Consider the following 15,178-nt stretch of genomic DNA (forward strand, 5'->3'; position numbering starts at 1 on the left):
GTATGAAAACCAAGGGCCCAATTTAATTTTGATTAGGATCTAACTGAGGAGCGCGACAATGTTCCGCTGCTATAACATCGCAACAATTTCTTCATCCCTTTAGGCTGTCAGCGCCTGGATGAGACACTAAAACTGGAGGGAATGTTGAGGTTCTCTTTGGGAGGAACCAAGTTGGAGCTGAGAACATCAGAGGGACAGCTCGTGTTGGATATTTGCAGGTTAGGCCAGAGAGGACAGGTTGAAATTGATAAGACATGTCCAGAGGAGAGACAGTATAGGATGCTCAGGATGCAGGAAGCTGTAGGAGGGGAACAGCCTCCGTTTTTGCATAAAGATTCTCTCGTTGACGGTGACTGAGCGAGCTCAACAGAGCTCCAGCTAGTCGATGGCAGCAGAGTCACAGATGGTGAAATGGAGATCATCCAAGTGTGGCTAATGTGCGTCAGGTGACCCTAATCTGAGGTCACCTGTGTGCGGCTCCAGGCCCTGTTTCATTGGTGTCCCTACTAAACCAGCAACTGCCTGGGAGAGTGGAGAAAAGAAGCTACTGTTGACAAAAGCTCAGGTGAAATCTCACCTGGAAGAAGGTCCCTTGGTTTGATGAGAAATGGAGCTTTGTGCCTGGAGAACAGCAAACACGCCCTCTCCAGAGGAAGCCTGGTGGTGGCAGTATCGCGATCTGGAGATGCTTCTCAGGAGCATGTCCACTTGTAACAGTAGAGGGACCATAAATGCACCAAATCGTGGAGGATCATCTGACTCAGTCAAAAACACTTGGAAGAAGAATCAGTCAACTTGAGGCCAAAGAAGCAAGGTGAAAGTTGCAAAAACCACAATGGGGTTAAGGAATGAGTCCATTAATGACACTTTAGAGAGCGCTTCAGATAATTTGTTTTTGTTGAATATGATATAGTGTGTGTATATATATATATATATATATATATATATATATATATATATATATATATATATATATATATATATATATATATATATATATATATATATATATATATACACACACACACATTTCTGAAGTATCTTTAATCACACTCACTGATTTGGATTTTTTTAAATCGTGCTTTTTTATGACGGATTGGTTTTCAGTACATTACGAACACAGAATTGTAGAAACTATAAATCCGTGCTATTAATTTATTAACTTTAAACCCAGACTGTCTAGAAGAACGTAATTTTCAGATGAGTCACTAAATGTTTTACTGCTGAATCAAAATTGGGGATTCGTTAATATTTTCTAATAATTCATTAATAATCCCTCACGAAAAATCAGTCACAAACACGCTGAAACCGGAAACGCCTAATCAGAGGTTGTTGTTTTTCTTTATTGCTTCATGTTTACGTCCTTCTGCTCTGCGCATGCTCAGTCCGCATCCCTCCCTCAGCGCGGGTCCACTCAGGTAATCTCACAATATTTCCTTACCTTCAAAATAAAAGTTTTTAAATGCAGGGACGCGCAAACGATCTGATCATTAATCAGTCGTTTAGTTCTTCGCACTGTAAAATAGATAATGCAACTGATCATCTCCATCAGCAAAAGAAACTACAGAATAACGTTCTATTTACATCATCGAACGTTAAAAAATCCCCGTACAAAACAATGTAACCTGTACTCATTAATAAACATTTACAATAATTTAGTCACGGATGTTTGCCTTGGAGTGTGTGCCTGGGTGTAGTTGGGACGATACTATTCTGTCACGCTGTCGTTTAACACCTTTACTTTGAAAGCAGGTTTAACGAACTTTCGCTTCCGTCGTCTTCTCTACGGCAGCTTGACAGGTCGGAGGAGAGCGGAGCATCGTCAGCGGACCAGCGGGGACGCCGTGGTGAGGTATCGGCCCCAGGAGAGCCAGACCGGACCGGCTGGACCGCCTTCACTCCACGGAGGAGGACCTGAGAGAGCCGTACGTTGGTACGGCAGAGGCCCCAGACCAGGTAACCTTCCAAAGAAACCGGTTCAGACTGCCTCCCCAGAGGGCAGACGCTGAGAAGGGGATGCTGGGGGATGGAGAACCGGCGTCAGAGAGTCGCGTAGAGCCGCTTCTGATCTCAGGAGAGCCGCACTGACGGAGGGCTCCGTGCGCTTTAGGGCCGCTGAGATTAGGATCCCCCCCCCAACCCGCCCACCCGTCCACGGCAGCCAACCGCGGAATTACTGAAACCCTTTAATGCGCAAAACAGCGCCAATTATGGCGAGGATAAAGTTGATGTAACCGAGCTGCTGAGCTGGATTAAAATAACAATAATAGCGTAATAAACGCACCTCCGCGATCCGATTACAGAGACACGTGACGGGGGATATTAGGAATCAATAATGACTTCATCAAAATCTTCTAATGTTTCATCTTAGTGCACTAATCAATCAGCAATCATTTCTGAAGGTGGCAGCGGCTCGATGCTCCAGATGCAGAGACATCTCACACAAAAGTGATTATTAATAATCAGAAAACACTAATTAAACATCCTGTTTGGAGGAACAACAGGTCAATCTATTCCCTGCTGTTCAGATGTACGTAATCGATTCTCACGCCCGAAACCGAATTATTTATACTGGTGGAAATCTGATTATTTTTGTCTTAATTATTGGACACGATGAAAATGAGCTCCAAATCTGTTTTTTCTGTCACCGTTAATTTATTGAAACGGCTGGAAAATGCTGATGATAATGAGGGGAAACTTTACTCCAACGTAATAATCATTCATAGGACAGCTATGGATATTTGACACATACGTTAGCATGTGATTTTAATGCAGTTGGGACACTTCTGTAGTACAAAAGTCAACTTTGAGTATCAAAGGCAGAGAGGAAGACAGAGGGAAAACACAGAGCAGCTGCAGCAGAAGATGCTGCAGAGAGGAGCTCACCATGCTGGGATACCCACCTCTCTGACGGAGGAGGAGGGGGGAGGAGGCCCGTTCTGACCTCCTCCCTTCTCTGCTGCATCACCTCATTGTTCTCCAAATCTGCTGCTGCATCCTGCTGGCCAGAGTCAGCTGAGTGGTCCCAGTCCAATCAGAGCGGACCGTAAATCCCGGCCATGTTTGATTTGTAGTGGCCACGTTCTGAAGAAAACTCCTTCCTGTTGTCTAATCTGAACGTCTCCCTCTGATGAAAAAGTGGCTCTTCCTCATGTTCACGCACCACCTCATATGTCAGGCTTCATGCCAGAACCAATCCTGACAGGTCCTGCTGCCTCCAACTGGGTCCCCCCCCGACTAAAAAAAAAAAAAAAAAAGTGGTGGCTTTTCCTCATTAAATCCTTTAACCAACGACTTGTCAAAAAAGGAGAAGAAACCTTGATCTCAGTTATGCATCTGAAGTCGATGCTATGAGCTTCATCAGAGCTGTTATAAATATAAATGGAATGTGTGTGCTCAATAATTCAACTCATCTGATAATGGGACGTTTGGTTTTAAACGTCCTGTTTGAATGTTCTAAAAGGCTTTGGCGGTGAAGGTCCGTAAACATCCATTATTCATAACCAATAATCAGGACTTGCAGAAGTATTGACTGGGAGATGAAAGCATGATGAAAATTAACGACCCTAAAGCATCAACAGTGTAGTTTATCATTGGAACGCCACAGCTAACGAACCGTTTCACTAATCACCTATTGATCTCTATCAATAATTGATAGCGTGTGCGCGTGTTTGCAGCTCAGTGACGTTTCTCCGGTGTTTCTGTATGTTCTGCAGCATGTTCTCCTCTGCGAAGGCCTTCGAGGGGCAGCACTACTCCACCCTGAAGAGACAGTGTCTGCAGAGCGGCGTCCTCTTCGAGGACCCCTGTTTCACCGCTACTGATGATTCGCTGTTTTACCAGGGCAACAGGATCGGACATGTGGTCTGGAAGAGGCCCCGGGTAAATGTCTGATAATAGCCGCTTCATCAAGTATGCTGCTTTGCCAGATTTAAATACAATCTTCCATTGCCCTCGTGCACCTGGTGTGTTTGTGTTTAGGAGGTGTGCGAGGACCCTCACCTGTTTGTTGACGGCATCAGCGCTCACGATTTACACCAGGGGCAGCTGGGCAACTGCTGGTTTGTTGCCGCCTGCTCCAGTTTGGCCTCCAGAGAGTCTCTGTGGCAAAAAGTGAGTGTTGCTTCCTCTACCCTTGCTTTATCTTTTTGTTTGTTCACACTTTTAAATCACTTGCATTTTGACAAAGCTGGTTTTGGTGGTAAATTGTGTGATGGTTCCTCGTGGTTATCAGCAGATATCAACAGTCTGCTGATCCACTGCAGGATCAGCTCCAAATCTGACTCTGAGGGATCTGCTCTCTAAATGGACAGAGGTTTGGATGTTTCATTGTGCTAAGCTAACCAGGTTTCCACCTCATCAAACTTTTGTTTGTGACATGGAACAAAAGAAAAACTTCTCGTCGGGGCAAATTAAGCCCTGAGCTCAAATTTCCCCGGAGATGCTAGCAGCAAAACATCACGACCAGACACTTTCATCGGCTTCCTTTGAACGCTGGAGTCTAGCATTCACAGCTAATTGTTTGAAACTTTGTTAGACCTTCCCAGAGTGCTGCAAGCTAAAGGACGCTAGAATATTGTTATTATATCATTATAAATGAAATATTGGTTTTCTAAGCTTTAACCTGTGGGCGAGACAGGTTTAACTCAATTAAGTGTGATGCTGTGGGATTTGGGAATAATAGGTGCGACATTGATGAAATAATTTTCGCCGAAGGAACCCCTGACACGTTTTCGTCCTCCGGGAATCTTTGCCAGTGTCCTTTGCAAAGAAAATTCCAACTTCAGAGAAGCTGTTTCATCGACCGGGTTTATTTTTATGCTGTTCGCTTCTTTTCCAAATCACAGCACAAAGATTCAGAAGGAAAAGACAAAACCAAAAGTATCCTAATCCAGAAATGATGTCATCATCATTGTCACGGAACACAATTTCACCTAGACATCGAACAAGTGCAGGAAAAGTGTCTCTGGTTGGTCCCTCAGCTCTCCGATGTGAAGGTTATGCAGCTGTCCACCGTCTCGGGGCTGCAGCCGTCTTCGAACGCAAACAGGAAGTACATCACCTTCCTTACCTTAGCCAGCTCTGCGATCCTCTCGCCAAACTCTTGCGCGTCAGCCTCGTAGCATTGGACAACCGTGCCGCACGCCTCGCCCTGCCCCCTCCAGAAAGACCCAGCGGGCTCCAGCAGCTGGCGGGTCATCAGGTTAGTGAGATCGGGAGTCCAGAGCTGCGAGGTGGCCGTGATGGTGAGGCGTCCCGACCTCGCCAGGCGCACCATCCAGCGGGAGAAACGCAGCACCTGCGTGGGAAAGTCCAGCCGGTACACCGCTTCGTTGGGCCGCAGCAGGCGCTCGCCGTCCTGCTTCTTTTGGCCTCGCTGCTGCAGGGACTGGACCCGCAGGCGCATCACCTCCGTCAGCTGGTTGTCTGGACGGAAGGGCAGCTGCAGCTCTCCGGACATGCTTGTGGAACGAGTGGGATCGGATCACGGGAGACGTCCAGACTCTTGGCTTCCTTCCCGTCAGATGTCCCGCGGTTTTGCCTGCTGGTTTGTTCTGCGTGGAGGTGCTGTCGCCTGGGAGAGAGGGCGGAACCCACACTGGCGCTGAGGAAAAGGTGCTAGGCAACCACAGCCAGGGAGCATCCTCTGGGAACAGAGCTGGTTGGTGCAGACTGTCCTGAACGCCATGACACGTCAGGGGAGGCTGCAGTGGGAAAATCTGGAAACCCCTGCTGAGCGTCAGCATCTTCAGCATCTTCATGTCTGGACACAGACTTGAGTTTACATTTTTTAAGCTGTCACAAAAACACAAATAAGTCAAATACGCATCAAAAATCGGGCTGAGAGTGTTGATGTGAGGTGGGCTTGTGAAAAAAATGACCATGTGAAGTCGGCGCCACGAGTTCTGTTGTTTCCTTGGAAATTTTGAATGAATCGTGTGAATGAAGGAGCAGGGATTAAAGCTGAAAACGTGAACTGTTTCTGTAACACAGTTGTTACCTGTGACCCTCATCACACCTGGATTTATCTCACAGCCTCGCTGATAAATTCAGATAAATGCAGCAGCAGACGTGAGTCTCACTCTACTCTGACATTCACGATTCCCCCATGTTCCCTTTACCTTCACCCTCATCTCTCCCCTTTCTCTCCTCCTCCTCCTCCTCTTCTCCCCACTTCTCCTCCCCCAGGTCATCCCCGACTGGAAAGAGCAGGAATGGGACACGGAGAAACCCGATGCGTACGCTGGAATTTTCCACTTTCGATTCTGGCGCTTTGGCGACTGGGTGGACGTTGTGATTGATGACCGCCTGCCGACAGTGGACAACCAGCTGGTTTACTGCCACTCCGACGACAGCAACGAGTTCTGGAGCGCACTGGTGGAGAAGGCTTATGCCAAGTATGGGTCGCCCAACAGGATCTGATCCTGGAACCGATACTGTAGCTCCAGTAAATGTTTCTTGGCCTTCAGGGTTTATGGCTGCTATGAGGCTCTGGATGGGGGTAACACTGCTGACGCGCTGGTAGACTTCACAGGAGGTGTGTCCGAGCCGGTGGACCTGCTGGAGGGTCAGATGGCATCAGATGAGGTGGCCAGGAACCAGCTGTTTGAGAGGGTTCTGAAGGTCCACAACAGAGATGGTCTGATCAGCTGCTCCATCAGGGTAAGGGAGCTAATTAAGGGAGCTAATGCTAATGGAAGTTGACCCTGGAAGTTAGGTGAGGTTAGGGTGGAATGGGTGTGGTTATAAAGGGGTAGTCAGGACACTGACAGACTGGGTGGGGTTATGGCAGGTGTTTATTGATATGGTGGGGGTGGTTGTTTGATGGTGGGTGGGGCTCTGACGTGGTGGGCGGGGTTACAGTAGTGTATACACACTTAAGGTGGATGATACTTCATCATTTTCATGCTAATATACACCCCAGAATGTTCATTATCAAGCCATACTTGCAGTTGCCAGGTAACAATTCATGTGATCTATGGAACAGCCTGCTTATCAATGTCCTCTCTGTCTGGGACCTGAAGGCAACCACAGTGGAGGACATGGAGGCACGTTTGGACTGCGGTTTAGTCAAAGGCCACGCCTACGCCGTTACAGATGTGCGTAAAGTTCGACTCGGTCATGGCCTCCTGGCGTTTTTCAAGTCGGAGAAGTTGCACATGATCCGCATGAGGAACCCGTGGGGAGAGAAGGAATGGAGCGGGCCCTGGAGTGACAGGCAAGTGCCGCCTCCTTCTGGTGAAGCAGTTTTAGCACGTTCTATCCCCGTAGATAGTTTCTATCAGTTCTAGAAGATTTCCCAGCGAAGCAGGCTAAGATTTAGATGAGCTGACTCGGGATGACTGTTCGTTTAGGATGTTCAATTAGTGCTAAACGGCGCCTCCTTTGGGGCAGGTTGGACATCACAATGTCCCTGAGCTGCAGCATCATAATGGAGTTTGAATTATTGATAAATGAGATGACTGTTTTTCCTGACTGTGTCTGACTGAATAATTAATTTATCTATTTTGTTATGATTGTAAATGCAGCCAGACAGAATGAAGAACGGTAAATGGCAACACAATCTCACGGCTAATATTTCCCCAGAGTGCCCAGTAGAGACAGAACCTGGCTGTTCTGACATGATTCATGCTAGCATAAACACAGCAGCTCCTGAGAGACAGAAAAAAAGATGAATAAAAAACAACGTTACTTTCAAATGTCAAGCTTTCTTAATTGTATCTAAATATTTAATGGAGTTAGGGAGTAATGTTGTCTTATTAACAGTACAATAAACAGCATAAACATTTTTTGAAAAGATTGTGGCTGCTAGAACTGTAACCTAAAGGGACAGAGTGGGAAGAGCCGCTGTGAGGGACAGACATGAAGTATATCCACCATATATTGTATATGCGTATATATGTATATATAAACCTAAAGTGTAATTGAATGGGTTGCGTGTTTGTTGTGTCTCTCGTCGCTTCGCCTGCTGCAGCTCAGAGGAGTGGAACAAAGTGAGCAAAAGTGAGAGAGAAAAGCTGGGCGTCACCGTCCAGGACGATGGCGAGTTCTGGTGAGAGCACATTCAGGTGGTATCACGTGTCACGTCGGTGTGTGTGTGTGTGAAGGACGACATCGCTGAGTTATCCGAACAGTTGATATCAACAGCACTGACTTTCAGATCATCATCACCTTAACTCTTCTGCCACGTTCTGATTTTTCCTGCCCGTTTTCTTCATCATCACCTTCACCACCATCTTCTTTTTCCTCCTGTTCTCCGTCGGTTATATGGCGTCTTTGCCGTCGTTCCCTAAGGATGACGTTTGATGACTTCTGCCAGTACTTCACTGACTTGATCCTGTGTCGCCTCATCAACACCTCCTACCTGAGCATCCACAAGACCTGGGAGGAGGAGGTGATGAGGGGCTCCTGGACGCTCCGTCAGGACCCGCTCCGTAACCGCTCCGGAGGCTGCATCAACCATAAGAACACCTTCCTGCAGAACCCTCAGGTGTGTTTTTCCTCACCGTATCTCCTCATCCTCTGTCAGGTGGTTGCTTTTTTTCTGCCAACAGAACCTCCGCAGCTGAGCAGTTTGGCCTTGATTTCAAAGGAGGGTCCTTTTGATCACTAATCTGAGATCTAATCTAAATTGGATATTTATTAACCCCGCAAGGGATTACAGAGTTAAAACACAATGAAGCAAAATGTACATTAAAGGCAAAAATAAAGTCAGTAAAGTATAATAAAGTATTAAGTCAGTAGGGAAGGGGTCTTCTGTGTAGAGAAAGGCAGGAACACGTTCCTGTAGCGGTCGTCATGGCAGCGGAGCTCAGCCGGTCTGTTAGAGATTGAATTCCGCTTCCTCCGGAATGTCTCATGGGGGTGGTGGAATGGAGGGTCCCTGATGGAGAGCAGGGTGTTCTGTGACCCCTCATCTCTTGCTAGTTTGATCTGTAAAGCTATCAGAGGAGCGTCACCTCATCAGGCGGGTGAAGGTCAAAGGTGAAGGACGAAGGTGCAGTTGAATACATTATTACAGCGGCATCTCAGCCGTTGATGCACATTAATCCTTTAAAGCCAGAATGAGTTTGTGTGCCCAGGTGGAGTCCTCTCTGATGTAACTGTGGCCGTGGCGTTCTCTTCCTGTCTGTTCACAGTACGTGTTTGATGTGAAGAAGGCGGAGGATGAGGTTCTGATCTGTTTACAGCAGAAAGAGAAAAGGGCCACGTCTAAAGAGGGCAAAGGAGAAAATCTCGCCATCGGCTTCGACATTCACCGGGTACGATCAGAGTAAACGGTGAACCAGAGTGTTTGACGTTCCATTAAGGACTCATCTCTGCTGCAGGTGGAGCTCAACAGGAAGTACCGCGTGCACTCGCCACAGCAGAAAGTGGCGGGCTCCATTTACATCAACTCGCGCTGCGTCTTCCTGAGGAAGGAGCTGAAGGAGGGCCGTTACGTCATCATTCCCACCACATTCGAGCCCGGGCAGCAGGGCGAATTCCTGCTCCGAGTCTTCACTGATGTGCCTTCAGACTGCAAGTAAAGATGGTTTCTAACTCAAAAATTTTCAATTATTCGTATCGGTCCGTGTGACGGTCCGGCTCTCGGGTGCTTGCGCCGACTGTTGCGTGGCGGCTGTGTCTCCTCAGAGAGCTGACGCTGGACGAGCCTCCTCAGACCTGTTGGACAGGGATGTGCGGTTACCCTCAGCTGGTCACTCAGGTCCATGTGCTGAACGCTGAAGGTCTGCAGGGTCCAGACTCTAACGGAGGTGAGTTCCTGGACGCAGGGCGGACGCCTGTTTCCTGCGGGGTCCTCTCCCCCCGTCTCACCTGACTGTTTTTCACCGCTACCCTTCAGCTGTTGATCCCTACGTCATCATCACGTGCGAGGGGGAACGCGTCCGATCTCCCGTTCAGAAGGACGCCCGCTCTCCCAACTTTGACATCAAAGGCCTGTTTTATCGCAAAAAACCCAAAGAGGGGATCCACGTGGAGGTGAGCGTCTGCAGTCTGCACCCGTCGCACCTTCACTGTCAAAGAAACCTGCTCAAAGGAGGAAGGAAAAATCCCTCATCTTTAGCCGCACCTAAACTGATGAGGATTTCCAGTTTTCCTTCCTCTTTTTCCTAATTCCTGTTGTTGATGCTCCTCCTCTCTGTGAGTGGTAAACAGATCTACAACAAGAACATGATCGTCGACACCTTCCTAGGTCAGGTGATCCTCTTCAGCGACCCCAACGAGCGCCAGGAGCAGCACACGCTCCACCTCCGCGACCGCGGCAGTCGCCAGGACAACGACCTTCCCGGCACCCTCACCGTCAGCCTCATCACCTCCACCACCCTCACCAACATCTGACCCCGGAGGCGCCGGTGGTTCCGCCGCTGACGGGCTCCGTGGCCTTCGGTATGAACCTTCTGGAGGCGCATTAGAAATACGCTGACGTTTCATCGCTCCGACTTTCAAATATGAACCTTTACTTCCTGCGCGTTGTTATGGCGATGCACGCGCTCATACACCCTCCATGCATGTGCCAACGTTTCCAAGGGCTACGCGCTGCCTTCAGGCGGAGTCGACAGTGGGAGGGGTCAGCAGTTCGCTGTGGTCTTCATGCTGTCAATCACACCAACACAAAGGGGAAAATCTGGAATGTTTAAGAGGCCGGTGCCGCTCTGGTGTCTTCTGCTCAGTACCGACCACGAGTGTGATCGACCGGCTGAGCTTTCATGTGTGTGTGACGTCCTCACGCCTCCCTGCTTCGCTGGTGCTCCTGGCAGCTTCACTGTTGTTCCTCGAACACGCTCCAGAATTCTCAGACTCCCGTGTCCAAGTTCCGCTGGTCATTATGGGCGACACATCAGCACTCGGGCATTAGCAGTGGGTGACACCCCCCCCTCCAAAAAAAGAAAAAACAACCCCAAAACAGTTATTCCTGACATAATCAAGTGCTTTATGGGGCCAAAGGTCATTCAGAAGCTCCACGCTGGACCAGACTGGTCCGGTCAGACCGCCACCCTCTGTGCCACATCGTCACCACTGCCTGCCTGATGTTTCCTCCGACCCGAGACTGTCGGCCCAACGCCACGAGACCGAGAGACTGAGCAGTGTTCCTGAATGTGGGTGTTTGAACTTTATCCCTTCTGTTCATTTCCGCTCCTGTTTTGTTTTTTTTAATAACTTTAAAATTCTTCTTGCCTGAGTTTGTGTTGGGTTTTCCCCCCATTATGTCGACGGCCTTGTTGTTCTTGGACAGAACACAGCTCACCTCCACCGATGCGCCACCGGACCGGCCTGTAGCTGCCGCTGACACTGGCCTGGTGCTATTTCTCCTCTGTAGGATTTGTGACGGAGGAACATCAGAGAAGTGACGACGCTGATGTCACTCTTCCTCTCTGAGCACCGCTGGCGTGTCCTCGTGCAAGGCACTAAGGTGTCAAAAGTCTTTTTTCTGTGAAAGATCCCTCGTGCCAAAGTCGGGTTGTGCCAGAAGTGTTGGAGAAATCGAGAGTGGAGTTTTCCTCCGTTAGCTGCGAGTCCCACTCAACTCCCTGACGTGACTCTGAAAGGTTTTACACAAGTTTGACTTGTGTTCGGGAACCTCCCAGTGGAGGTGAAAGCTACACAAAAAACCTTCGTATATTGCCTCCAGAGTAATTTGTGTAATTTCATTATGTAAATCAATCTGTCATCAGAGCAGTTTATATTGACTGATTCTGATTTGACCTCGTAGTTTCTATAGCTGAAGGGTCGAAACAAACTCGATGTTGAATATTTTCCAATCTAAACAGTTTAATTGAGCCACACAGCTCACCAATCACTCAACATGTTAACAAATTTGAACATTTCTGATCCAACAGTACTAATATTAGTGTATTAAATTTCCTCAGCTAATATTGACCTCTGGTTATTTTTAAATTATAATTCTATATTCTATATAATTATTACATATATATTTATAGAATTATAACTTAAAATGAAAAAAGAAACAGGTGCTGTTTCTGGTGCTGATGGATCTGAGACTGAACAGTTTAGCCAGATGCGTCCTGCTGCCCTGTGCTCGTTCAGAACCTTCACAGGTAGCTGTGTTGGCCCATGTGACGGCTGGCTGGGTTCCAGTCTGTGCTGGGCCGAGGATGCAGGGTCTTGGTGGGGAGGAAAGCTTCATGGCGAGGCTCTGTGGAACTGGGTGAATGTTCTTGTAGCGGAGCAGCATTAGAAAGAACATCCTCTGACGTGCCCCTTGATGACCCCCGATAAGTGGGTCTCCAACTTCAGGGTGTTGGTGATGAGGGTGGGGGTCCACACCGCCCTGTGAGCTGTGATGCTGTTCCTGTAGACCAGCTCGTCGCTGATGAGGCCCAGGACAATCGGCTTGATGGATGGGTGTCTGGGGCGGGCAGACAAGAGCTCCAGGCTTGGTGCTGAGGATATCTGTAGCAGCTCAGCGTGCAGGCGGTTCGGAGGATCCACCAACGGAACCCTCAGGTCCGGGTTCTTGAGCGATCAGAGGAGGCGGAGTTTGTCAAAGGGATTTTTTCTTTTTTAGATTGTGGTACGGGGATTTTAGGCTGACAAGAGTGAGTTTTTGTTAAAGAATGTGTCGTGCCATCAAGAAAAGCTTGATGTCTTGTTTACGTTGAGGTTTTATCCTTCTGTTGGGGTGAAGTGCCAAAAATATGTGTGTGAACGACTCCTGAGGAATCAAGTCATGCTGAGCATTGTCATGACAAGTATAGTACAGTTGTCCAGTTGCTTTATTTTGACACACATTTGTACTTCTATGTTTGTGAGGACTGTCATTGACCCCTCCCACTCACCTTAACCCAAACCCAGTTCTCCTCTACAAACCCAGGCCTAACCCAACACAGACTTCAGAACTATTAGGACCAACCAAAATGTTCTCGCTTTTGCTGGAGAAACACTTATTCTGGTCCTCACTATGTAGCATGTGCAAGAACACACACACACACACACACACACACACACATGCACATACACGTTCAAGCAGGTTAAATGAACATGATACATGTCAATGATGCTTGAGCATGTAAAAATAGCAAATCTGAGTGGTAAATGGCTCAAATCTGTACAAATCCTATGAAAAAAAGGGTTTTATTTTCACCTTTATGCTCCTTTGGTACTTTGGAGACATTTGGGTGCGAGGAACAAAGCCGGTGTTGCAAATGTGCATGATTTGAAGCGGATTTAGCATTTTTACTGTGAATGTTTACAGTATTTATGTACAGTAGCCAGACTGTTCAGGTTTGGCCATTCAATTTTTCCACATCTGCTGAAGAGAAACATGACCGCGTTAGCTACCTCGAGAATCCCACAGAATCTTTTTGAGGAACCACAGAAATGTGTTGCGATATCCTGAACTCCGCAAAACATGACTTTAACTTTAGTTTCTGCACCCACGGGTGGCAGAAACATTTTTAAGGTAATGACGAATCATGTCCGTAACACGGGACGACTCACCTATTCAAAGGTCATTTTTCAGTTTTTGCCTTTTATTTTCTACTTTGATATTCTTTGACTTATTGGTGGTGCTTAAATTGTACACGTCTTTTGTATAAAAATAAATTGGTGTCTGTCCGTCACGTGTATCACACGTACAGAAGCTAAAAATATGCCTGAAAATGGAAGTTTAGATTAACAGAGCTTGTTTAAGCCTCGGCGCCAACCTTCACATACCTTCGTTCTGGTTTCATTGTCGACTTTGGGCCTTATTATTGTTCCGAAGAACTGAACGACATATCACTCACCGTAGGAAGTTAGATGCACAAAACTAACACTTTTTCCATGTGATTACAAAATCTTCCCCAGTTAATCACGTCCAGACCGATCAGTAACCCACCGAGCTCTGAAATGTTCCGACGGGCTTCTCATTCCTGCTACTTTTGCCTGATGCAGCGAGACACTAAAAACCAAGGTCGTCCACTGGTTTTACCCGATGGACACGTTGCTGAACGTCCCACGACGTTTTTATCCGATCTCACTTTCTGGAAGGATCTTTTTTGCAGATGTCAATTAAAAAACAAAAAAAGACGTAAAATTTTTCTGCATGTGGACGATTGAACAAACTTTCTAAGGAGGAACTTTTGTCAGTATTTTATAAGCTTGAGCATTTTGTATTTGTTCATCTGCTATGTATTCGGGGATGTTTGTAGAGCTGTGCCGTATCTGCTCAACATTTACTCGTGTCTGTGGTCGTTTATTTGACGCAAGCTTTTTATCCGCTTTCGACGCGTGCTCGTTCAATTAGCTCCTGTTTCACTGTGGTTATTTTATAGCTACAAACTTTTTTTCTATTCTATTTAATGTCAACTTGTGGCATGAATTTCAAATAAAAGAGGAAATCCAGTTTTTGGCGTTGGTTTGTCAAGATTGTAATTTTTATTCTGAACCATTGAGAGCTGACAGTTTAATACACAAACTGTACAGTCGAGGTCAGTTTGTCGGACCTTCATCTCAGCTACTCCACTGTCAGGTTCGAACTGCCCCAGCGAGAGCTGGGGGGTCAGCGATCGATAAGGCCAACAGGACAGTATCATCTGCAGAGATGAAATCCTCAGGCCCCTGAACCTGACCCTCCCCCTCACCCGGCTACTGCTGGGAGTTCTGTCCAAAAAGATTGTCAACAGTGATAAAGGGCAGTTCTCTCAGAGTCCAACCCCCTTTCACGAGGGTCCATCCACCCCATGTTCCTGGACTACCCTACACGGGGTGCCTTTGGGTACGTGGTCATAATTCTTTTCCAGATCTACAAAACACATGTGGACCAGTTGGGCGAACTCCAATGTCCCTTCCAGCACCTTGGCAAAGGGAAAGAACTCATCTACTGTTTCAGGGCCTGGATGGAAACCGCATTACTCCTCCTCTGAGGTTCGACTAGCAGTCACAATCTCCCCTCAGTACCCAGGTATAGACCAGAGGATGGAGACTCTAGTTTTTGACTGAGCTTTTCTTGTAGCAGAGTAAGAACGTCTTCTGATGTGCCCCCTTGATGACCTTTAATGAGTCTGTTCCCAATTTCAGGTTCACACTCCCAGGTTCCAAAATGTTGCTGTAATTCTCCTCCTCTCCAGCAGATGAGATGAGGCTGCTCCAGCTAAAATCAAAACATCCATCTTGTCCCCCCGTTGCCTGTTGCTTTGTCTTTAAATGCCCGTGTGTCCACGGAGCAGCAACT

General features: G+C 47.4%; 1 protein-coding gene across 1 annotated transcript; it reads left to right on the plus strand.

The window, feature by feature from the left end:
* The first annotated feature begins 1,401 nt into the window (after positions 1 to 1,401).
* capn5b (calpain 5b) lies at positions 1,402 to 14,017 on the plus strand. Its single transcript, XM_003970932.2, has 14 exons — positions 1,402 to 1,418; positions 1,793 to 1,956; positions 3,717 to 3,882; positions 3,982 to 4,113; positions 6,190 to 6,398; positions 6,471 to 6,663; positions 7,026 to 7,219; positions 7,976 to 8,053; positions 8,296 to 8,491; positions 9,141 to 9,263; positions 9,330 to 9,526; positions 9,637 to 9,758; positions 9,848 to 9,984; positions 10,162 to 14,017. The coding sequence occupies exons 3-14, from the start codon at positions 3,718 to 3,720 to the stop codon at positions 10,342 to 10,344; spliced, it is 1,929 nt and encodes a 642-aa protein (XP_003970981.1). The 5' UTR covers positions 1,402 to 1,418; positions 1,793 to 1,956; position 3,717; the 3' UTR covers positions 10,345 to 14,017.
* The last annotated feature ends 1,161 nt before the right edge of the window (positions 14,018 to 15,178 follow it).

This window comes from Takifugu rubripes, chromosome 15 (assembly GCF_901000725.2).
Source record: "Takifugu rubripes chromosome 15, fTakRub1.2, whole genome shotgun sequence".
In the NCBI taxonomy this organism is placed as follows: domain Eukaryota; kingdom Metazoa; phylum Chordata; class Actinopteri; order Tetraodontiformes; family Tetraodontidae; genus Takifugu; species Takifugu rubripes.

Bases quoted from the DNA above. Each gene is read 5' to 3' on its own strand.
- capn5b (XM_003970932.2), top strand. From the start codon at position 3,718: ATGTTCTCCTCTGCGAAGGCCTTCGAGGGGCAGCACTACTCCACCCTG. The intron at 6,399-6,470 runs GTATGGGTCGCC...CTTGGCCTTCAG, and splicing joins GTGGAGAAGGCTTATGCCAA to GGTTTATGGCTGCTATGAGG. The intron at 9,985-10,161 runs GTGAGCGTCTGC...AGTGGTAAACAG, and splicing joins AAGAGGGGATCCACGTGGAG to ATCTACAACAAGAACATGAT.